Raw genomic sequence first — 23,200 nt, 5'->3', positions numbered from 1 at the left:
GGGGGCAAAGAAGCCACTTCTAAGGGACAGGAATCCTTGGGGGCAGCCTCGGGCTCCTCAAACTCTTGTTTCTCAGAAGCAAATCCAAGAAACTGAGGCAAGTCTTCCAAAGGAGGGATGGGGACCAGAGGGAGGATGTTCAGGGCCCCTTGGTCCCCAGGCCCCAGGCCCACCCTCTCCCTGTGTGTCTCTTCCAGGCTCCGGCAGGCAGCATGCTCTGCGGCTGGGCTGCCCCTCTGCTCCTGCTGATGCTCCAGGGGGGTAAGTAGTTGCCCCGTGGTATGCGGGTGGAGAGCGGCCGGGCTGGCCTTGTGGGCTCCAGGGCAGGGTAGAGGCCACAGGGTCAGAGTCTGTGGCATCTGTCCACTTGCGGCCGACGCAAGTCCAGTAACCATCTCTGCATTAGCTAGAGCCCATCCCACCAGAGAGCGCCACTGTCCAGAAGTGAGTCCTGGTCTCCACGTCTCGCTGGCCAGGGAAGCGGGGCGGGAGGATGAGGGACTTCATCCTTCTTCTCTCTGCCTTGGCTGGCTCCCAGTTCTCAGCGTGAGGAAGTCCTGCCTGTGATCTAACCACAGTTTCTCCTCATCTCCTAGGAGATGTTTCTCAGCAATCACTGGATCCACTGCCAGCACACATATTCCCTGGGTGGGGAGAGTGGCTGTGGAGACAAAAACAGCCAAAGCCTTAGAAGGAAGCCCCGGAGGAGCAGGAGATGTTGCAGTCAGAGGGAGAGATGTTCGAGACCCGAGCAGGGAAAGGCCAGGTGTTAGACTTGGGGGCGCAGTCAGGGCTGAGAGATCCAGGAAGCCTTCCCAGAGGAGGTGGGACACAGCACACAGGCTCGAATGGGAGCTGGCCTGGGGACAGGGGTGCCCTCAGCCGCCGCTGTGCTGACTCATAAGCATTTCACTCCGGTTTTTACCGAAAGACCCAAAGCCTCAAATAGCTCCATCAGGAAACAGATGTCAGTCTCCTTTATTTTCCCTTTCTGAGCTGTCAGAATCCTGTCCTAGCCTCTAAAGGGCCTTTGGGTCACCCGCTGCCTCTCCCCACCCCGTGAGCACAAATAACAAGCCCCTGCTGTGTCCCGGGGGCCGAGCATCCTCATTCCCTTCTGCCGACAGCCTGTGAGGCTCAGAGAGGGTGAGAGGCAGGTCCACGACCACACAGCCAGGCAGTGGCAGAGCTGGGACGGGTTCCCAAATCTGCCTGATTCCCGTGGTCTTAACTGCTTTTATTGGGTGAGTGCCACACGCAGGCCGCCTGGGCTGCACTGGCGTGATATCATCTAAATACCTCCCCACCCCGTCCGAGGGGCCAGTGTCTCCAGCTTACAAATAGCGACTCAGAGCACTTGTGAGTCACGTGTGCAGTTTTCACGGCTCCCACTGCCTCCCACACGCTGTGATAGCCCTGGGCGGGGTGGGGGGTGGCCCGGGGGCTCTCTGCGCAGGGCTCAGGGTAGTGACCGGTGACAGGGTTTTTACTCCCTCTGGTCCCTGATGCCACCTCCACACTAGTTCAGGGACTACTGTCCCCTCTCCAATGTTTCATTACAAGTTCGGGACAAACCCTGTCCCTTGGTGGCCTTGAGTCTACCTAGGAAAGGCAGCTCCTCTCCAAGTTCTGGAGCCCTGAAAGAGAACGACTAGGATACGATGAACTCAGAGAGGACACAGCCACCTGGGTTTTGGTCCTACCAAAATCAGTCCTCTTTTCTCTGCAAAGTATCTGAACGGGCCGCTCTGTGTCCACCGACAGGCCCCGTGCTCCTCCCCGAGGGAAACTTCCTCCTCCAACAGGGTTCCTTTCCACATCTCAGATCCCTTGGTAGTGGCTGTCTGGAGCCACTCAACTGTGTTGAGAAGGATTCTGAGGCCACATCCAAGGGAGTGAGGGCCATGATCGATTAGCGGTGTCCGCCATGTGTGTGGAGGTGAAGAACTAGCACAGATTAGATTTTGCCTTTCCTGGGTCTCCTGAGCCCAGACCAAGAGCGAGACAAGAGGTGTGGCCCAGTCTCAGCTTCAGTTTTCTCCTTTGTTAAATGTGGTGGGAGGAGACATAAAGGCTGTTTCCAGTGACAGTGTTCTTGACTACAAATCCAGCTTCTGACCTAGATGGAGACCCAGGAGGAACGTACTGCTAACCCCTGGGTCTTCATGAGTCAAGGAAAAATAGGAAAAAGCCACTAAGAATGAATCCATTTAAAAGGGGAACAAATTTCTGGTAAATAGTGGGGGGGTGGAGGCAGGGGGAATAGCAGCGTTGGCACTTGATCTTACAAAACAAAACTAAACTAAAACTTATTAACTGGATTTTGTCAAACATTTTTAGAACAAAGTAAAGCAATTAACGATGGAGTTGGGAGAGTATTAAATCTTGCAATAAAATTGCCTGAGGGGGACCATACCTGTGTCACTTGGTTGGTGGTGGTGGTGATGGTTTGGGCAGTAGGATAATACAGACATCTTGGCAAAAGTATCCAAGGGCTTCTCAGTTTTCTGAAGGTTCCTTGCTCCCTCGAAGCACTGCCAGGTCACCGAGGTCCATGTCCTGTCTTGGACCAGCTGCGGGGAACAGAGGGAGCATGTGGTCTCTCACTGACCACACGAATCCCTCTCGCAGGATGTGCAGATTCCCCCAGCAACCGGGGAGTTCAGGACACACCACCTGGAGAGGGAGGCCGGCCAGGAGGGATGCTGACCTGGTGTCTGGACACAGGGCTTGTGGGGAGGGCGCTGGGTGGGGACCCGCTTAGTTTATGATGTTTCTCGTTAGGAGAGTCTTGTCTCCATAGCCAACCTCGCAACTTTGGGGGCTCAAAAATAGAATTCTTAGGTGGCAAGGACCCCCTTGCTCCAGGCCTTAATCTTAGTGGCCCTAGGGTCATCATATTCATCCTGGCTCTGGGACCCCTGCTTCCCGTCATCCTCCAGCCCTCAAGGGGGTGAGGGGGTGATCAGCTCTGCTGACCCCGACCAGCCCCCACCCCAACCAAGGTCTCTGTGTCCCTTGACCCTCCAGCCTGGGGCTGCTCAGACCTCGTCTGCTACACCGATTACATCCAGACGGTCACCTGCATCCTGAAGACAAGGGCCCCGCACCCTGGCACGCTCACCCTCACCTGGTAAGTGGCCAGACCTCGCCAGCCTCGGGGATGCGATTCAGGGTAGCCCTGGAGGGCTGGGGTGGGGCAGGACTGCCAGAGGCCACAGACGGAGTTGGACCTACTGTGTGCCTGGCAGGTAGTTTAGCAATAAAAATAATGGCTGCCACTTCTGGGGGCTCTCTCAGCCCTTCCACCGACAGCTTTTGGTTTCACCATGAGCTGAGAATCACTGACCGTGATCTGGGACTGGGAGCTGGGAATCACTGTGCCTACCTTACAGATGTCCATGCAGGACTCACGAGACTTGTCCAGCGAGCAGGGCTCCAAAGACCATACTCTCTTGCCCACACAGGCCAGACTGTGGTTTTGAGACCCCAGGATGACCAGACTGCCACATGATTTTTTTGAACACTGAATACATGCCCGGCATCCTGCTACACTTCACATGAACCATCACTTCCCATCCTCACAATTATTACTCCCATTTAACAAACGAGGACACTAGGGTTCAGAGAGGTTATGCAGTTTGCCCAAGGTCACACAGCCAGTGAATGGTGGAGCTGAGATTCAAACACAGGCAGTCTGACTCCAAGATTCGTGGGTCCCTATTGTTAAAGAAAACTTTTTCATTGCACTTGTTAAAGAATGGTAAGGCAGACTTTATTCAAGACCGTAATGATCGGGCTTCCCTGGTGGCTCAGTGGTTAAGAATCCGCCTGCCAATGCAGGGGACACAGTTTCGAGCGCTGGTCCGGGAAAATCCCACATGCCACGGAGCAACGAAGCCCGTGCGCAACAATTACTGAGCCTGCGCTCTAGAGCCCGTGAGCCACAACTACTGAGCCCACGTGCCACAACTACTGAAGCCTACGCACCTAGAGCCTGTGCTCCGCAACAAGAGAAGCCACTGCGATGAGAAGCCTGCACACCGCAATGAAGAGAGCCCCCTCACCACAACTAGAGAAAGCCCGCGCGCAGAAACGAAGACCCAACGCAGCCAAAAATAAATAAGTAAATAAATTTATTTAAAAAAAAAGAATATATAAGGGATTCTTAAAAAAAAAAAAAAAAAGACCATCATGATGGGTGTAGGGACCGCTGCGTGGGGTTTTGGTGTGGGGAAGAGAGCTTGGGCTCAACTCGAATACAACAAGGAAAATTAGGAATTTATAGCTAAGGAGCAGGTCAATGGATGGAAAAATACTAAGAGGAAACATCAGGGGTAAGGGGGGTTCCAGCTAAACTGACTTAACAGGATTCTTGCTAATGGAAGCCCAGGGTGAGCCCACGTCGCCTGGGGGTGGTGGAGGATGAGGAATTCGATCAGATATCAAGGATGGAAGATTCTGGCTAAAATGACTTAGCAGGATTCTTGCTAACATTAGACAATGCAGAGACGAGCTTGGGAGTCCCAAAGTCAGGGCCTCGTCGAGGAGAGAGTTCTGAGGAGCCTGAGTTGAGCCTGGTCAAGGAGAGTCTTTGTCAACGTGCTGATCAGGATAAAGAACAGCTGGCTTTCATTCTGTCATCACCCATTCATTCGTTCATTCAGTTACTTCTTCAGAACATATTTATTAAGCTCTTGCCAGACACTTGCAGGCACTGGGGGCCCAGTAGAGCCTAAGACAGACCAGGTCCCAGCTGGTCCCGGAGCTGACTTACTGCAGGTGGGGAGTGGCTGGGGAGACAGACAAGAAAAACGAAAACAACCAACAGGATGCTTTCTGAGAATAATGAGTGCTTTAAAGTCCAGGAACCTTGAGCCTTGGGTGGAAAGCGAGTGACATGGGGAGAAGGTCTGCTTTAGCCAGGAGGGTCGGGGCAGGCCTTTCTGGGTGAGAAGGAGGCAGCCAGTGAGCTGGGGAAAGGGCAGTGCAGGCAGAGGGCACTGCAAGTGTAAAGGTCCTGCGGTCGGGAGAGACTAATGAGTCTGAGGAATAGCGAGGAGGTCAGTGGGGCCAGAGCAGAGTGAGCCAGTGTGAGAGAGAACAACAAGCAAAGGAGATGAGAGGTAAGCAAGGCCCAGCTTTTTTTTTTTCCCCCCCCACCGGTACGCGGGCCTCTCACTGTTGTGGCCTCTCCCGTTGAGGAGCACAGGCTCCGGACGCGCAGGCTCAGCGGCCATGGCTCACGGGCCCAGCCGCTCCGCGGCATGTGGGATCTTCCCAGACCAGGGCACGAACCTGCGTCCCCTGCATCAGCAGGCGGACTCTCAACCACTGCGCCACCAGGGAAGCCCAGGGCCAGCTTTTATTGTGTGGGTGATGAGAAGCCACCCGAGGGTTTTAGGCATGGGGGTGACAGGCAGTTTTTAAAGATTCTCCTAGCTGCTGTGCAAGAGGTTTAGAGAGACTTTATTCAGCAGAAGTTTCCATTCCAGCAAATATTTAGCAAATAACAGAGTCCACACATCCATATTAGCCTTCAAGGGTGGTCATGTTCACAGCCTGAAGATGTAGGTAGGGAAATAAATATCTGGTGAACTCCTATACATACTTCAAAACCCACTGTTTCTGCCCACTGGCAGTTAAAAAGCCAGAGCATTTTCCCCCAACCTTATACCAATAGCCTCCCTGGTAGTTCACCCAAAGCAGGGGATGAAGTTCATTTGGCTCTTATCTTGGCCCTGAGCACAAGCACTTATTAGGTATTCAGCAGATGTTGGACAGAGGAGGTCAGGAAGGAGAACTGAAATGCTTAGCACCCTTTCTGTAGGACAGTGATACAGTTGATGGAACTGACAGGGACAGATTTAGGCTCAGTCCAGGCAAGAATGGCCCAAATTTCCAAAGTTAAAAGCTGCTGTCCTTAAATGAGGTAGTGAGTTCCTGGTCCCTTGGAGGCATACAAGCCGAGCCTGGACACCATCCATCAGGGCTACTTCAGGGGAGGAGTATCTTCCCGGGGAAAGGGGTAATTCGACCAGGTGACCCCCGGCACCACTTCAACTCCCTCCCAGCCCCAAGATTCTGGGCTGGGGTCCTGGCCCTGTGCCCTGAGCCCCGCTGGCTTCCAGCCATAACCGGCTGCTCTGTCCTTGAAGGCAAGACTCATATGGAGAACTGGAGGACGAGGTCACCTCCTGCAGCCTCTGCTGGTCCACCCACAATGCCACGCATGCAGAGTACACGTGCCATATGGATGTGTTCCAATACATGGCCGACGACGTTTTCAGTGTCAACATGACAGACCATTCGGGCAACCACTCCCAGGAGTGCGGCAGCTTTGTCCTGGCTAAAAGCAGTGAGTATCCCTTGGACCCCAGAGCTGAGGAGGACACATGGTCCCTGAGACGGCTCCCCTTCCCCCACCATCATAGCTGACCTGTCCTATGTCCTTACCTCCCCTTACAGTTCTGCTCTGTAGGTGCACCGATATTTACTAAGGTGTGACGGGTTGATAACTAGGTTTGAGCTTTAACCAAAGAGAGGCAGCCGCGGTATGAAAAGGAGCTGGACTGGGACCCAGGATCTCGGCCTTCAGTTCTGGTTCAGCCCTGCCTATCTGTGAACTTGGACCAGTTCCCTATTTGTAGAGTGAGGGCCCTTTTAACCCTGACTCTTAGGGATTCTGTCTACATTATGAGGCAAGTGGGGACACTGAGTCTCAAGAGAAAAACTTCCCTGAGTTTTCTCCCATTCGTTAGCTCCGGTGAGGCCTGGAATTTCCCTCCAGGCTGGGGGCGGGGTGGAGGGGCGGTGCTGGCTGGTGGAAGAAGTTGTCTCTGTGGGTCCAGACCCAGGGCCGGTCCAGGAGGCAGCTTTTAGTGTGTGTGTGTGTGTGTGTGTGTGTCCCCAAAGTGGGATTTCCACAGAGGGGGTGAGAAGCCTGTGCTCAGAGGCATGCAAATGCAAACTGCTAAGAGAGTCCTGCCCTCCTCGGGAAGGCCCAGCCTCTGCGAGGAATCTCTGGGGGATTTTGGCCCTAGGTTCCCAGTGGTGGGGCAGGGGGGTGAGAGGATGTCTGTCACCTGGAGGGGGTCCAGGTTTGCACCACTTCGCTGAGTGGGTGTCGCACTGCACAAGGTGTGAATGAAGGTTCACACACACGCAGACACACCCAGAGTCTCTCACACGCACACTCATAAATCCACCCTTGGACAAATGCACGGGTGTCCCAGCAGCCCTGGGCCTAGCCAGCCTGGACACAGGCCCACGCTCTCTCACACACGCCCATATGCACACATACGCACACGCTCACTCAGCCATGCAGATCCAGGCGTGGGAGCAGGGGCGGCCCCTTGCCCCTCTGAGTGAGCGGGGCAGACTGCAAGCCTCCCCCTGCCCCTGCGGAGGAGAAGGAACTGCTCCACGGCCCCTCCACCTCGCAGGGCGGCTCCAAGTCCCATTTCTCTCTGGCGCCCTCCCTCTCCCCCTCCCTGCCAGGGCCTGAAGCCAGGGGGCAGTGTTCTACTCCCTTCCCCCTCCTGGGCTCTGGGCCCCCATCCTTGACCCCATCCCTGATCCCCAGCTCTGGTCCTCACCACCCAGCCCAGGACGTACAGGGAAGTGGAAAACCAGGTCTCCGTCGGCCTGGGGAAAATAGGAGAGGGCTTAGCAGTTATTCCAGTCCCAAAGGACCCATGGCTGAAATAGCAATGACAATAAAGCCCTCGCCGCAGCCTCCTGAACATCGCAGGCCTTGGTGCTGAGTCGTCCGTAGCCTCAGAGTTCCTTTTTGGAATCCCTGGAAGGTTCATTTGTTGGTTTAACAAGTATCTCTTGAGGGCCTGCTGTGTGCCGGCCTCTGTCCTAGGAGCTGCGGACACAGCACTGACCTGGAGAACAAAACCTCTGTCCCAAGGAGCTAAGATCCCCAAGACAGGGGCATATGGCAAGCCGGATCACAGAGCCCAGGAGGGCGTGGTGTTGTGGCCCAGATCTCTGGTCCCGCACTTTCCAGAAGATGTCTGGGAGATGACAACAGTCACATCAAATTCTCAGGGCCCCTGCGGGCGTCAAAATGCTCGCTGTAGAGCAGCCCGGCAGGCACTCAGAGGTGGTAACTTCCATCATTAGCATAATTGGTGCTAATTAATTAGCATGATGCTAATTACAGTCTTTTGACTTCTCAAGGAAGCTAGAGTTAAAAGAAAGTGATTCGGGCTTCCCTGGTGGCGCAGTGGTTGAGAGTCCCCCTGCCGATGCAGGGGACACGGGTTTGTGCCCCGGTCCGGGAGGATCCCACATGCCGCGGAGCGGCTGGGCCCGTGAGCCATGGCCACTGAGCCTGCGCGTCCGGAGCCTGTGCTCCACAGTTGGGAGAGGCCACAACAGTGAGAGGCCCACGTAAAAAGAAAATGATGCCATCATTTAGAAAAGAAATGGAGAATGAGTGGGTGTCGTTGGTTTCCCCCCGCTCCCCGGCTACGCCAGTCTGCATTCTTGCCCCCCTGAGTCGTAGCACCCCCACTTTAGACTCATCTAAATCTCTCATTTCTCAGATGAGTAAACTAAGGCCCAGAGACAGGGGATGCTTTACCCCAAGTCATTCAGGGTCATTAGTCTTGATCTCATCAAGGAGAGCATCATTCTCAGCTGCTGCAAAATCTCATCCCATTTTATCTTTCTGGCTTTTTCCTCTAAGTCAAGCCATCTCCCCCTTTCAACGTGACGGTGACCTTCTCCGGACATTATAACATCTCCTGGAGCTCCGATTACAATTTGTACGCGCTGAAGGGCAAACTTCAGTATGAGCTGCGGTACAGGAAGCTCGGAGACCCCTGGGCTCTGGTGAGACCCTCAGAGGATTGGGGCGGGGTGAAGTCTTCTAGAGGCATTCTTTGTTTAGAGTGTTGGAGAGTTCCAGAATGGCCCACTATTTAGAACAGTCACAGCTGAAGTGTTCTAGAATTATCCATCCTTTAGAATGGTCTCAGTTTAAGATTTTCATAAATGCCATAGTTTAGACCATCCCCAGTGGAGGACTTCCAGAGGTACCCATTGCTAAGACGCCTGTCGTTAAAGACGCCCAGAAATGCCCACTGTTGAAAGTAGCCACTGTTGAAGAATTACAGAAGTGCCCGAAGTCCGGAATGCTGCCAGCTAAACATGCCCAGGAACGGCCACTGCTGTTCCCGGGACATTCCCAGGCCCAGCAGGCAGGGTCCCCTGTGGGGCTGTGAGTGACTGAGCTGGGCTCAGAGAGAAAGCGACCAAAGCACTGTATCACAGGCAAGGCCAGGGCAGCGCCCGCGGCTCTGTGCTGCCCACACCGGAGTGGCCAGAGCTCAGACTGACTCTTGTGGAGGGGGTGGAGACTTGCCAGGAGAAACTCCACCCCTTTCCTGGGGGCTGGTAAAGGGTGGTTCTGCTGGAGGCGGGGGCTGGCCTGGGCGGTCCTAACCCAGCGCATCCTTTCCCTGGGTTGGCAGAGTCCAGGGAGAAAGCTGATCTCAGTGGATTCGAGAAGCGTCTCTCTCCTGCCCTTGGAGTTCCACAAAGGCTCAAGCTACGAGCTGCAGGTGCGGGCAGGGCCCCAGCCTCGCTCCTCCTTCCAGGGGACCTGGAGCGAGTGGAGTGACCCAGTCGTCTTTCACACCCAGCCAGAAGGTAAGATGTGAAGCAGGGATGGACACCCACTCCTTGTACTAAATCTTGTCCTAGTGCAGCGGCCCTGAGCCCTGAGATTTTCAGCACGGCTGGAAGGTTCCCACTCAGTCATGCATCCCCTTGTAGCTGTTCCACAGCATTTCTGGGGCCCCTGCTTGCCAGGCCCTGCATTGGGTGCCAGGTGCCTCTCCTGGCGGGGCCTTTGATCCTCCTAATGTATCTGTGAAGTGGGAATTATTATCGCCATTTTGCAGATGAGAAAACTGAGGTTCAGAGAGATGAAATCACTTGCCTAGGGTGGGGGTGGGAGCAGGAGTTGAAGCCAGGTCCATCCCACCGCGAGGCACCAGCAGCCTTCCCACCCACTTCCACTCCAGCCCAGACCCAGTGCCCTCCACACCCAGCCCAGGTGGCCTCTCGTAGAGGTTGGTCAAATTCACCCAGTGTTTTCTTCCTTCCCAGAGATAAAGGGAGACTTGTACCCTCAACTGCTTCCCATCTTGGTCCTCGCATGCCTCGTCCTTGTCATCTTAGGCCCGAAGATCCATCAGGCTTGGAGGTGAGGCCAGGGAACAGGGTGGCAGGGAGGGGCTCAGCCTGGGCCGGGACTGGAGGACACACCTGTCACCATGACAATAGTAATGACAGTGATGGTGATACTAAACTGGGCACTGTGTGGAGCACATGCTTAACCCTCACAGCAGCCAGATGAGCTTGATACGCGGCATTTACTTCCATTTGACAAATGGGGAAACTGAGGCACAGAGCTGTCTAGGAACTTGCCCAAAGTCACACAGCAGTGAAGTGGAGGAGAAGGAATTTCGACCTGTGCTCGTAACAGTGACCTCAGCTGTGATCTTGTCCAGTGAATTCTAAGCTTTGAGTCCTGAGGGTCAGGAGGGGCCGCCAGGTGGGGGTTAAGGGCTGGTGGAAGAACCCCCCTGACAATCCTGCTTCAGCACCAGAGGTTTTGCTTTTATCTCTTTATGTATTGGGTTTCTGCTGAACGTGGCCATCCAGAGAAGGGCTGATGCTGATTAAAAACATTGATAAAACCTGAGCTCCCCTGGCCTTCGTGCATGCTGCTGGCTGGGGCTGAGCCCTTGCTAAGTGGCAGACACTGGGCGGGGGCCCTGCATACCCTGTTCCAGGCAGAGAAGCCTGCGAATCACAGAGGGTGTTGCAGACCAGTCTCTGGGTGCTGGGGTGCCTGGCGCTGTGCCTACACTTCCTGACCCCTCCCTACAGCCCCATGGAATTGGCTGTTGGCTCATCCCTGGTGGTGGAGGAGGAAGTCACGGCTCAGGGGCCAGCCCTGGCTTAGCAGAGAACAGGCAGCCAAGCCCTTAAACTCGGAGCACCTTCAGGAGACTCGCTGCCCCATGTTACAGATGTGGACACTGAGGCCTGGGGCAGAGGGACGGAAGGGAGGGGCCTGGGTGTGTCTTGGAGGCTCTGAGCCTCCCGCAGGACACATTTGGGGAGCCTCTGAGCGGGAGGCCCGGCTGCCCTCTGGGAGGTGCGGGGGGCTCACCTCGTCTCTGCCCTCCAGGCTATGGAAAAATGTGTGGGTGCAGGTGCCCAGCCCAGAGCCCTTCTTCCAGCCCCTGTACGTGGGCCACAGCGGAGACTTCAAGGTGAGTGTCCCCACCACATGATGAGCCCCTGGGAGCCTCTCACACTCTGGGAGCTTGCTTCCACCCACACATCTAGACCACCAGCCCCACCCTGTAGGCCCGGGGCACCCAGATCCCCGACCCGGGCTGGAACCAGGCTTCAGTCTCTGCACATGCAAAGTGCAGGAAATAATTCCAGTGGGGCAGAGTTGGCATAAGAATTAAACAAGATCCTGCAGCATTTCCCAGCCCAAGGAGCCAAACTGGGAGAGAGGATGAGCCAGGTGGTCCCTTGAGCCACGAAGTGGCCTCCTGGTCCTTTGGTAGAAGCCCTTGCTATGGAGGTGGGGAGGGAGCAGCTTCTGGGAAGGATATGGCCCTGCCTGCAAGATACACCAGCCCCATCCAGGCCCCAACACCCGCTACCAGCGCCATCGCCCTTGGGTTCTCTGTGCTTATTTACCAACCCCCACCCGGTGGCGGCAGTCACCGCAGAGAGGATGTGGTGACCCATCTGCTCCAGCAGAGTCTGGAAGTCAGGAAGTGCAACATGCCATCTGCCTGGCACTCACTGAGCACTGTCTCACCTCCACCCTTTCATCCTCTTAGCAGCCCCTGCAAGTGGGGAGGGTGTGCTCCACCATCCCAGGGGAACCACGAGGAGACTGAGGCTCAGAGCCGGGCAGGGGAGGAGCCTAGGCTGCAGCCCACATTGGATAAACCCTTTCCTCTTTCCTCTGTACTTTCCCTGAAGCTCAAATATCACATCTATTTTGTGTTTGTTTTACCAATACTCTTACAGCACTTGCTGTGCACCAGGCACTCTGCTAGGAGCGCCACAGCTGTTATTTAATTTATCATTTAATCCCCACAACCACCCTGTGGAGTGGGGACTATTAGCAGGCCCATTTTACAGATGCAGAAACTGAGGCACAGAGAGGGTAAGTAACTGACTCAAGGCCACACAGCTGAAAAGTGACTTCAAATCAGTGGTAGTGGCCTCAGCAGGGTTCTGAGAGGAGTTTTCTGATGGAGTAGGCTCAAAACTGGGAGATTTTGGTTCTCAGGGATTTTCTCTGCCACCTGGATGGAGACCCTGTGTCTTGAGTGGGACCCCGGCAGGTGAGGGCAGGGGGATCCTTAAAGTTTAGGGACAGCTGCCTCAGTCCATTGTCACCCCACAGCCCTTATCTATTCTGAGTGGCTGGTCCTTGATCCACTCCATTCATTCATTTAGTTAATATACATTTATTGGGTGCCTACTGTGTGCCAGGCACTGTGTGAGCCTCTGGGGACACAGCCGTGACCAGAAGAAGTGGGGCTTCTTCCCTGGTCATGTGTCCACTCTAGTGAGGACACAAACAGAAGAATGCATGGTTTCGAGAAATCTCCCCGAGGACATAAAACAGAAGGCCTGGTGAGGGCTCTGTCACTCAGCTCTCAGGGCCTCCCGCCCCTCGTCCCCACAGCTTGGGAATCTTGGACCCGCACCCATACAGACCCCAGGCCACCGAGCAGCAGATTGTCTGTGCCTGCAGACTGCTGAGGGCCGTAGCTCCCTGCTACAGGCAGGGAGACTGAGGCCCAGGGAGGCCGGGACGGCGACAGGGACTGTCCCGGATAGGGACACAGCACGGTGCTCAACTCCCCCCACCCCCATCTCTCTCTTTATCTTCTGGAGTCTTTGTCTCTTTCTCTCTTGCTGTCTGTCTTGTCTCTGTGTCTGTCTGTTGATATGCTCCCCCGCCACCCCTTGTCCCCCATCCCATCCATGACTCTCCCTCCTCTTCTCTCTCGCAGAAATGGGTGGGCACCCCCTTCACTGCTTCCAGCCTGGAACTGAGATCCTGGAGCCCAGGGGTGCCCTTGTCCCTGGAGATGCACAGCCAGTGCCTACCGCAGACTGCAGCCAAGGGGCTGGTGCCCACAGAGCTGCCAGAGCCCCCAGACCTGGTGGAAGCCGACGGGGTGCTTGAGCCGGGCTCCTGGGGCCCAGCCCACTCCACCGCCGGCAGCTTGGGCAGCTCAGCTCACAGCCAGGAGAGGGACCGGCCGTACGGCCTGGTATCCATCGACACGGTGACCGTGGTGGACGCAGAGGGGCTGTGCACCTGGCCTTGCACCTGCGGGGATGACGGCTACCCAGCCCTGAACCTGGACACCAGCCTGGAGCATGGCCCGGGCACGGAGGACTCGCTTCCGGGCACGGGGGCCACAGTCCTATCCTGTGGCTGCGTCTCAGCCAGTGGCCCTGCCGGGCCGGGGGACCCCCTGGGCAGCCTGCTTGGCAGGATAAAGCTGCACCTCAAGGATGAGGAGGGTTGGGCCCCCGGGCCGCCCTGGGATGGCGGGTCGCCCCGAGGGGTGTCGGACAGCGAGGCAGGTTCACCCCCAGCTGGCCTGGACATGGACACGTTTGACAGCGGCTTTGTGGACTCTGACTGCGGCAGCCCCGTGGAGCATGACTTCAGTAGCCCCAGGGACGAAGGGCCCCCCAGGAGCTACCTCCGCCAGTGGGTGGTCATGGCCCCTCCACCTGCAGGGCCTGGGCCCCAGGCCAGCTAGTGAGGCCGACTGGCCGTCCAGAGCTGGCCATGCCACTGAGCCACGAGCCACGGACAGGGTCACCTGGGCTGAGGTGTAACGAGGCCTGCAGCCCTTGGTCTCCCGGCTGGGACCCCTGAGCCTCGTGTTTACAGTGCACGTCTGGGGCTCAGGTGCCCACTGGCGTGGCTGCGCGTGTGAGTAGCCTGCGTGCCTGTGGACACGGAGCTCGGCCGTGGTTCTGCCGTATTCCCAAGGCCACTCGTGTGTCTGTGCCGACGTGAGCTTCCTGCGTGCGCGAGTGTGAGCCGCACGTGTGTCTGTGGGCACGTGATGACAGCCTCCCTCCCTCCGAGGCACGTGGGTGACCCCCAGGTCACGTGCCGAGACCAGGGCACTGCCTGGGACAGACACCAAGCCCAGCCCCCCAGGTCCTGCCTGCAGAGCCGCACAAAGTCCAGACTGTTCCTTATCGCCTTTCAGGGGGAGGGGAAGGGGACCAAGCGAGCCCACAGTGACCCTGGGGGTGGGAAGATTTTGGGGGGAGCCAGTGGACCTGGGTCTGAATCCTGACTCTGACACCTCCTGGCTGTGCCACCTTGGGTGAGTCACTCCCCCTCTCTGGGCTGGAGTTTCCTGTCTTAATAATGGGGGCGGCCTGACCTACCCTGGGGAGAAATTGGAGAGGTCGCCCATGTACAGGGTGCAGCCCAGACTCTCAAAAAACGTCAGCTTCCTTCCTTCTGCGGCCAGGACCAAGGCTTGTGCTGGAGGTGGGTGGGAGTGAGAAACCAGACACAGCCCAGGTACCTGCGGAGGGGCACTTGGGGGATTCCAGGTTTAAAATCAGCTTAGTTTCTTAGAATCAGCCCCTCACCAACCAAGATTTCTTTTTCTGCATCCTGCTGCCCGTTTTGTTGTTCCCTTTATGCAGCCCAGAAATATTTATTGAGCACATTTTCTGAGTACATGCAGGTGCTGGGATACAGCGAGAGGACGCTCCCCTTGGCACTCACACTGGGGAGGGCCGCAGGCCGGACTCGGCAGCAATGACACGGTGGTCCTGATCCCCTGGCATCTTCCTTGCTTGTCCCAGGGAATTGGAGGAAGTCAAGTTCTTTTTGATGATTTGTCGGAGAAACTGCTGAAATGTGAATTTAAGATGCTGAGAAAATACTTCTTTGTGACGTTTTGAAGGCACCTTATTGAACGTCAGCTCTGGACAGGAGCTCGATATTGGTGCTGCGTATTGCATACAACTCATACTTAAAAAAAAAAGAAAGAAAGAAAGAAAGAAAAGAGATCATTTTCCTCCTAAGGGCGCTCACCTTCAGAGGCTGCTTTTTCGAGGCCGGGAAGCAGGGTTAAAGGAGCAGAGTCTGATTCAGCCGCGGGCTCTCAGAGCCCTGAGGGGAATCCCTACCCTGGCCTGGACCTGCCTGGCCTGTGGTCCTCCCCAAAGGCCAGGCTGCATGCCAGGTGATGCCTGAAGCCCTGGCTTGTCTCTGCTTTTGGACGAGGGCTCAGCTGTCGACCCTGCTGATGGTTTCTCTGTGACTCTTCTGTAAAAGGGGATGTTGGAAGAAGTCACTGAGAGAACACAGGATTCTTCGGTTCTGAAAGTTCTAGAACATTGGTGGTCTTGATAGTGGGACTGTTAACCTGGGATCAAGGCGTGAGGCTCGGATGGGAGCTCAAGTGTGAAACCGAAGCTCCTGCAGGTGTGAGCAGCCCTCACCATCCCCCACCGTCACCCTGGAGACGCTTGGGTCAAGGTGTGCTGTGGTTTTTCACACCCTCAAGGAGGCCACAGGTTCCAGGCACCCCGTGAGCCCCAGGCTCCCCGTGGAAGCAGCTCAGCTCTCTCTCCAGCACACACAGCTCTGGGCCAGGGAGTAGGGGGAGGGGACACCTGGGATACTGGCTGATGCCAGGCCGGGGGTCAGGGGGATGGGGCTCTGGCCTGGGCCAGACGTGGCTCCTCACCAGCTCTGTCTTTGAAGGGGACCCAGCTCATAAATGTGGGTGCAGAACGGAGACAGGAACTGGCCCACTGGGAGGCCAGATTAGTAGGACGGGGTGGATGGATGATTTATGGACAAGTGGGTACATTGGTGGGTGGATGGATGGATAAAAAGATGGTGAAATGCTTGAAGGAAGAGCAGGTGGATAGATGGATGGAGATAAACAGTTGCTATAGACAAGGATGAAATATCAAACCTAAGCTCCATGAAGGCAACAACTTTGCCTCTTTTGTTCACGGCTTTACCCCCCGTCAGGCACCCAGTGGGCCCTCAATAAAGCCTGATTTGCAGTGTTTGCTTATTTCCATGGTGTGAACACTTTTACCACAGTCAATTTCAAGCTACCAACTTGATGGCTTTAAACATGGGGTTGGAAGAGATGTTTACAATCAACTCTCCTAGCTGGTATGAGGCAGACCCGGCACACCACGGGTTGGAGCCCAGACAGGCAGCAGGAAGGCCCTGGGGGGCTTCAGGGAGGAGGTGGTGTTTGTTGGGCTTTGAAAAATGAATAGGAGTTGTTAGGGACACCAGCTACTCAGGCAGAGGGAAGAGCTTGAGCGAAGGCCTGGAGGGGTGACTGAGCCCTGAACACATGGGGCTGGGGAAGGCAGTTCCCTGTCACCCAGAGTCCAGGCCAGAATTGCTAATGACCCTGTCTTCAGAGGCAGGAGGATGCCACATTCTGTTCCTGACCCAGCCCTTTTCCATCTGCAGGCTCCAAGGGGCAGGATATCCATCTGACAAATGCAGGTGCAGAAGGGGCCGCTGACTTGCCTGAGGTCACACACAATTAAATGTCAGAGTCAGAACTTGGACTCTGGGCTCCTGATCCCAAGTCCAGCTGTCCTCACCTTGCTCTGCTGGAAGGCACCTAGGTCAGGGGCGAAGAAACTCTCAGCAAACACCTGTGGGTGCCTGTGCTTCTGCCCTCACAGCATCGTTGGGGTAGCTGACCCCAGCTCTGGGAGTGACCCAGGCCTGGCCAAGAGAGTATTCTATCCTCCCGGCCTCAGGGCCAGTTCAGGCTCAGACATGTGACCAAGCTGGTCTGCACGCTTTTCCTGCTGGGACTGCTCAGTTGCAGGGCTAGACTGAGCCTGGAGCTGCTGGGTGGTGGGACTGGGGAGGGGGGGGCACCAGGAAGAAACAACTCACCTAATATGAGGCCAACACGCTGGAAAGCAGAGCTGGGAAGTGGGCGTATACTCCTGGTAATATCCTCTTAAGCTCCTGGGTCCAGCCATGCCTGAAACTACATTCCCCCTGGACTTTTGAGGTACCCGAGTATGGAAGTCATACTGTTCACCAAGTGTCTCCAGCTCTCGGCCTTCCGCCCCGTCTTGTGGTCAGATGGTACCACATGACCAGGATTGGCCAATGAGTGGTGAGCAGAAGTGGTAAGTCTCACCTCTGGACCAGAGCATGGAACTGACCGTCGTGATGCCCTTCAGAGTGCTCCTCTGTGCCACGGTGACCAGTGATGTGTGAGATGGTGGCTTCTCCCTCAGCCCGGGGCCTCGAGTGGGGAGATGTGGGGCAGAACTTCTAGTTCACCTGTGATGGACACGTATTGTGAGCAAGAAAGAAATCTTCTATTCTAATCTGCTAAGATTTGGGGGCTGATTGTTTCCACGGCATAACCCAGCCTATCCTGACTGAATCAATGAGCTGTACGTTTCCTTTTTTTGCTTCAGCATGTTTGAGATGGGTTTGTCACTTGTAGTAGACAGTATTCTCCTCTCATCCCTGCAGTGAGGACTGTCCTCCCATCCCAAGGAAGGAGCACATTCAAAGGGACCTGAGGACCAGGATCCATCATGTATCATGAATGACCTTGGGCAAGTCGCTCGCTGTCTCTGAGCCTCAGTTTCCTCTTTTGTAATGTGGGGCAGGAGTCAGCCTCTCGGCTGACTCTGGGGATGAAAAGGGAGGATGAGAACAGGGACATTAACTGTGTATGTGCTTCTCTGCCATCACCTTCAGCTGGCCTCTGGGTCAGATGAGGAAAGTGCTGTGGTCCCAGCCCTTCTCCAGTCTCCTTCCCAGAGAAATACCCTGAGGCTGACATTGCCCTGTGCTAGGATTTCAAGAACCCAAGAACTCTAGCTTCCAGACATTTCCCCATCAGTTACTGCAAAGTCTCAGCGTCGGATGCTCTCTGGGTGTCCCGGACCATCTACTTTGGGAAGAAGGGAGAGGGTGCAAATTGGACCCAGCCCTTCATTTTACTGCTGGGGAAACAGAGGCCCAAGGGGCAGTGACTCGCCCAGTCACCCGGAGTCCTGCTCTCCACTCTGCATCCTCGGCTCCTTTTTGGCCCCTTGTTGGAGGGAGAGCCTCTTCCCCCCTCCTCCCACCCATCTGGGGACTCGGTTTGCCTGGGCCGCTGCCGGCACTGCATGCAGGATAGCCCGTCACAGCCCACCCCAACTGTGGTCCCTCCAGATGCACCATCAAAACCCAGAACAGGGGACTTCCCTGGCGGTCCAGTGGTTAAGACTCCATGCTTCCACTGCAGTGGATGCGGGCTTGATCCCTGGTCAGGGAACTAAGATCTCATATGCCGCACTGCACGGCTGAAAAAAAACAAAAACAAAACCCAGAATGGGCCTTCCGTGGGTGATGGCAGAGTGAGCGCGTGTACTTCCCCTCCGGGGAGATCATGACACCAAGAACAAAGGAGAAAGGCGTATAAACTCTCCACAATGAAGGGGATGGGACAGGGGGTCACCTGCAGTCAAGAATCATCAACACATGAATGGAAGACAAGCAGAGTCAAGTCTTCGCTCAAATGTCGCCTTCGCAGTGGGACCGACCCTAGTCTCCTTACTCAAAACTGCAGCACCCCACAGACCTAGTTTTATTATTTTCCATAACATTTTTTAATCTATTTTATTTATTTATTTATTTTCGCGGTACGCGGGCCTCTCACTGTTGTGGCCTCTCCCGTTGCGGAGCACAGGCTCCGGACGTGCAGGCTCAGAGGCCATGGCTCACGGGCCCAGCCGCTCCGCGGCATGTGAGATCTTCCCGGACCGGGGCACGAACCCGTGTCCCCTGCATCGGCAGGCGGACTCTCAACCACTGCGCCACCAGGGAAGCCCCTTCCATAACATTTATTGTGCTTTTAACATATGTCTTTTACTTGCTTATCATATTTACTGTCTGTCCCATTAGCACAGGGATTTTGTCTGTTTTATCCACTACTCGGTCTCAGAGCCTAGCATAGTGCCTGGCACATAGCAGGTGCTCAACAAATACTGAATGAATGAATGAATCAGTCAAAGGCAGAGTTGTGACTGACAAAGAAGTGGGCAGAGGGGAGGGAGGGGACTGAAACCAGGAGGGACCCACTTGCCCTTGGACTTGGAAATGGCCCAGAATGGGACATGAAAGTGAAAATAGGGGCCTCCTTGAAATCTGTGAATGGAGCAAGAGACACCCCCCTCCCCCCCACCCTGCTGCTCACACTGTGGGGCAGCTGGGGATCTTCCTTCATCTATAGTGGCAACAGGCGTGAGGGGTTTCCTCCTAAAAAGTGATGTTCCCAGAAAAGAAATTTTGCATTCTGCCATTTTGTGGGTCTCTCAGCATCATGCTGGCTGCCCATCCCAAAGCAAACCCCATCCCTAGAAAGAACTGTCAAGGGGGAGGGCTTTGAGGCTGGACGGCCTGAGTTGGGAAGCCAGCAGATCCACTTACTAGCTTCCAACCTGCAGAAATTATTTTACTTCCTGTGCCTTGGTTTCCTCATACATGAAATGGGTATATTAATTGGACATACTTAGGGCTGTTGTGAGACCAAGAGTTAATATGTGTGAAGTGTGGAGAGCAGCGTGGCACATTGCAAGTGCTCTGAAAATGTTGTCACTTTATCATCATCTTTGTGGCCAAGTCCCCCCCACCCCAGCAAGCTTTTGTTGATCTCAACCTTAAACGTGGATAGACAGCGAGTTACAGACATCTGGAGACCCAGATGAACCAGCAGGAAACGGAGATGTTGGGCTGCTGCTGCCACCTGCTGGTGACCACTGGAACTTGGCTGAGGAGCCGGCTGAAGGCGGTGCCCTCCCCGCGCTGCGGTCCAGGGGCTCCACTAGCATCTGCCTGCGCTGTCAGGTGGCTTCACAACTGTCACAGAAACTCCATGCGGTGGGAATGTGGCGATGAGGACACAAGGTGAACGGGTAGGTTCTTTTTTGTAAATTGAAGTATAGCTGGTTTACAATATTGTGTTAGTTTCAAGTGTATAGCCTAGTGATTCGTTTTTTGGGGTTTCTGCGTGTCTTTTTTTTTCTTTCCATATTCCATATAGGTCATTACAAGATATTGAGTATAATTCCCTATGCTACACAGCAAATCCTTGCTGCTTACCTGTCTTATGTATAGTTGTTTGTATCTGTTAATCCTAACCTCCCAATTTGTCCCTCCCCCTCTCCTTCTCCCCTTTGGTAACCAGTATGTTCTTTTTAATTAATTAATTAATAATTATTTTTAGTAGGTTCTTTTTAAAATTCAACAAGGGCTGAATTCTACTCCTTGGGTGGGTGGACCCGCATTGGGCAGTGGGCAGTGTGGGCAGTGAGACCACACTAAGCAGGGAGATCACATGTGTGTGTGCACACACACATGTACATGTACACACATACTTCACACACACAACACATATATGCACATGCACATCTGGAAAGTTCCCGGCATAAGTGGGTCGGTCAAGGGCCCAAGGGAAGGATGGGTGGTCAGATAGTCAGAGGACAGAGCTCACTCAGCCCAGGGTCCTGGGTGGCCTTGGGCGAAAGGAGGCTGCGAGGGAAGGGAGGGGACGTGGGAGGAGGCTGGCAGCAGCAGCAGACTGAACGAGATCTGATTGAGCTCCAGGAGGAAGGGAGGCGGATCCTGAGAAGGCAGCCAGGAGGATGCTCAGTGGGGGAAACCAGGAAGCAATTTCAGTGAAGAGGGAATAAAATCAGGACCTCAGTGCCAGGACTCCCACCATAGAGATTACGTAGCGTGTAGCTCTCTACGTGCGGATACAGATGTGCCAGGGACACTGCAGGGTGAACAGCCGGAGCGGTGTCACTATGTAAAGTGTCATCACAGGGGAGCGTAAAAGGTATGTAAATGAAGAGAAAAGGCCTGCAGGAGAAAGCAGCCTGGAGGCTTAAATCATATCTGTAATGTTTTAAGTGTTTAAAGAGAATGGATTGACTCATGGTTTATGTAAGTAAAAAGGAGTAATGAAACCGAGCAGGACCCTGTGGGGCTCCTGGGCACGGAAGCTTTTCTATCCCCTGCTTTCTTTTTCTTTTTTCTTTATTTTTTTGGCTGCGCCCCGCGGCATGTGGGATCTTAGTTCCCCGACCAGGGATTGAACACGCACCCCCTGCAGGGGAAGGACGGAGTCTTAACCACTGGACCACCAGGGAAGTCCCCTGTCCCCCGTTTCTTGTAGGGAACAGACTCCAGCCTCCATGACCTTCCCTGAGTTCCAAAGGGCAGATTGGAACAGTCACTAATCCGGGAAGGAAAGGGATGCAAAGACAAGGGAGGGGCAGCCACGAAACAATAGTGCAGCCTGGGGGCAGGGTCCTGGTTCCACCTCAGGGGATACACATATCAGTGTCTTTAAGCTATTTATTATAGAATTAAAACCCAACAAATGGAAGATGTCAGCATTTTTCATACCAGAGAAGCTCATCAACAAGATTACCTGAGACCAGATCAGAGGAGTGCAAGCCCTGCACACACCCTAATCTTAACAGCAACCCCACCCTTGAAACATTGATAAAACTAATCAAATCCTCCCGGGTTGGGACATGATACAGTTTTTCAGGGCAGGAGCCTGCTGTGTCCCCCTTGGAGCCTGGCAAAGCAATAAAGCTATTCTTTTCTGCTTCCCCCAAATCTCTGTTTCCGAGATTCAATTTGGTGCCTGTGCACAGAGGCTGAGATTTCAGCATCAAGAGCTGACCCCCACATCCCTATGTCCCATCTCCCATACACATGCCCAAACTGCCCCTCAACTGGGGGAACAAGAAAGGAAACAGACTTGGCTGAGCTGGGCTTGCCCTTGGCGCTCTTCAACTCCTCTGGCCCTCCTGTGAGGGGGATATTCCATCCCCATTTCTCAGATGAGAAAACCAAGGCCCTGAGACCCGAACATCAAGAATGGATCCCAGGGCTTCCCTGGTGGCGCAGTGGCTGAGGGTCTGCCTGCCGCCTGTCGAAGCAGGGGACGCGGGTTCGTGCCCCGGTCTGGGAGGATCCCACGTGTCACGGGGCGGCTGGGCCCGTGAGCCATGGCCGTTGAGCCTGCGCTACGCAATGGGAGAGGCCACAACAGTGAGAGGCCCACATAGCGGAAAAAAAAAAAAAAAAAAGAATGGATCCTCAAAACAGAGTCCTACTACAAAGCATAGGGAACCCTAGCCAATCTCCTGGGATAAACTTTAACGGAAAAAATATAAGAAAAAGAATGTCTCTATGTGTGTAACTGAGACACTTTGCTGTACAGCAGAGATCGGCACAGCACTGTCAATCAGCTATCCTTCAATTAAAAAACCAACCTTACCTTGCTCCTGCCACACAACGCACTCCCACACAATCGGCACGTGTTTACAAAGCAGATCACATCCACTATTCTACCTGATCTCAGAACATCCCCCCAGATGCTAGTTTTCCACACTTGAGTAAAAATGATGCTAAGACTTGGCCAGGTCTTGGCTGTGCTAGGGGGGTTCACCCTCAAGACCCTAGACCTCATGCCCCGCTCCCCTGCCCACCGCCCCGTCACTCTGGAGTCTGGCCCGGGAACCAGGCGCCTGGCAGAGGGAGGATGGAAACACAGGGCCGCTAGCTGGGCCAGGTCAGGAGCTGCAGGCTGTGAGAGAGACGAGCTGCAATGGGCCTGAGACCGGGCCTGGGGGTGCAGCGGCGGTGACTAGGGGGGCAGGTCCCGTACGTGTGACCGTCACAGGCAGTGTTACCAGGTTTCTCATCTTTCAAGAGAAGACAGAGATCTGGATTTTTAAAAAATGGGAAATCTCCAATTTTAAAAAAACGTTGGAAACTAAAAAAACAACAGAAAAAGAAGTGTGCGCTAAAGAGAACAGCCACGGGCCAAATCCATGCCCCAGGCCTGAGACCTCTGCGGCCTGCTGGCATTGTGGGCCACGACTGGCCGGCAGGCCTGCCCTGGATTGGGTGCTGCCGGACGCCTGTCTAGGGACAGGCACGGGCCCAGCTGAGCGGGAGGACGGGCTTCCAAGGCAGCCGCAGGCGGTCAGGCTGTGCCCAGCACCCCGACTCTTCGGTTTTACAGGCAACATCTTATTCCCGGCTGTTCCG

The 23,200-nt window shown here is 54.9% G+C and overlaps 1 protein-coding gene across 1 annotated transcript; it reads left to right on the top strand.

Annotated features, from left to right (window-relative positions):
* Positions 1–212: 212 nt before the first annotated feature.
* On the top strand, positions 213–13,847 carry IL21R (interleukin 21 receptor; the record flags this gene model as incomplete). Its single annotated transcript, XM_082670012.1, has 8 exons — positions 213–261; positions 3,031–3,133; positions 6,159–6,358; positions 8,702–8,847; positions 9,489–9,666; positions 10,129–10,225; positions 11,219–11,303; positions 13,083–13,847. 8 exons carry the CDS (start codon positions 213–215, stop codon positions 13,845–13,847), a joined length of 1,623 nt encoding a protein of 540 aa, XP_082526138.1.
* Between the last annotated feature and the right edge of the window lie 9,353 nt (positions 13,848–23,200).

This window comes from Grampus griseus (genome assembly GCF_964374135.1).
Source record: "Grampus griseus genome assembly, chromosome: 14".
In the NCBI taxonomy this organism is placed as follows: Eukaryota; Metazoa; Chordata; class Mammalia; order Artiodactyla; family Delphinidae; genus Grampus; species Grampus griseus.
The sequence above is the reverse complement of the archived record's forward strand: the minus strand, read 5'-3'. Positions and strand labels throughout refer to the sequence as shown.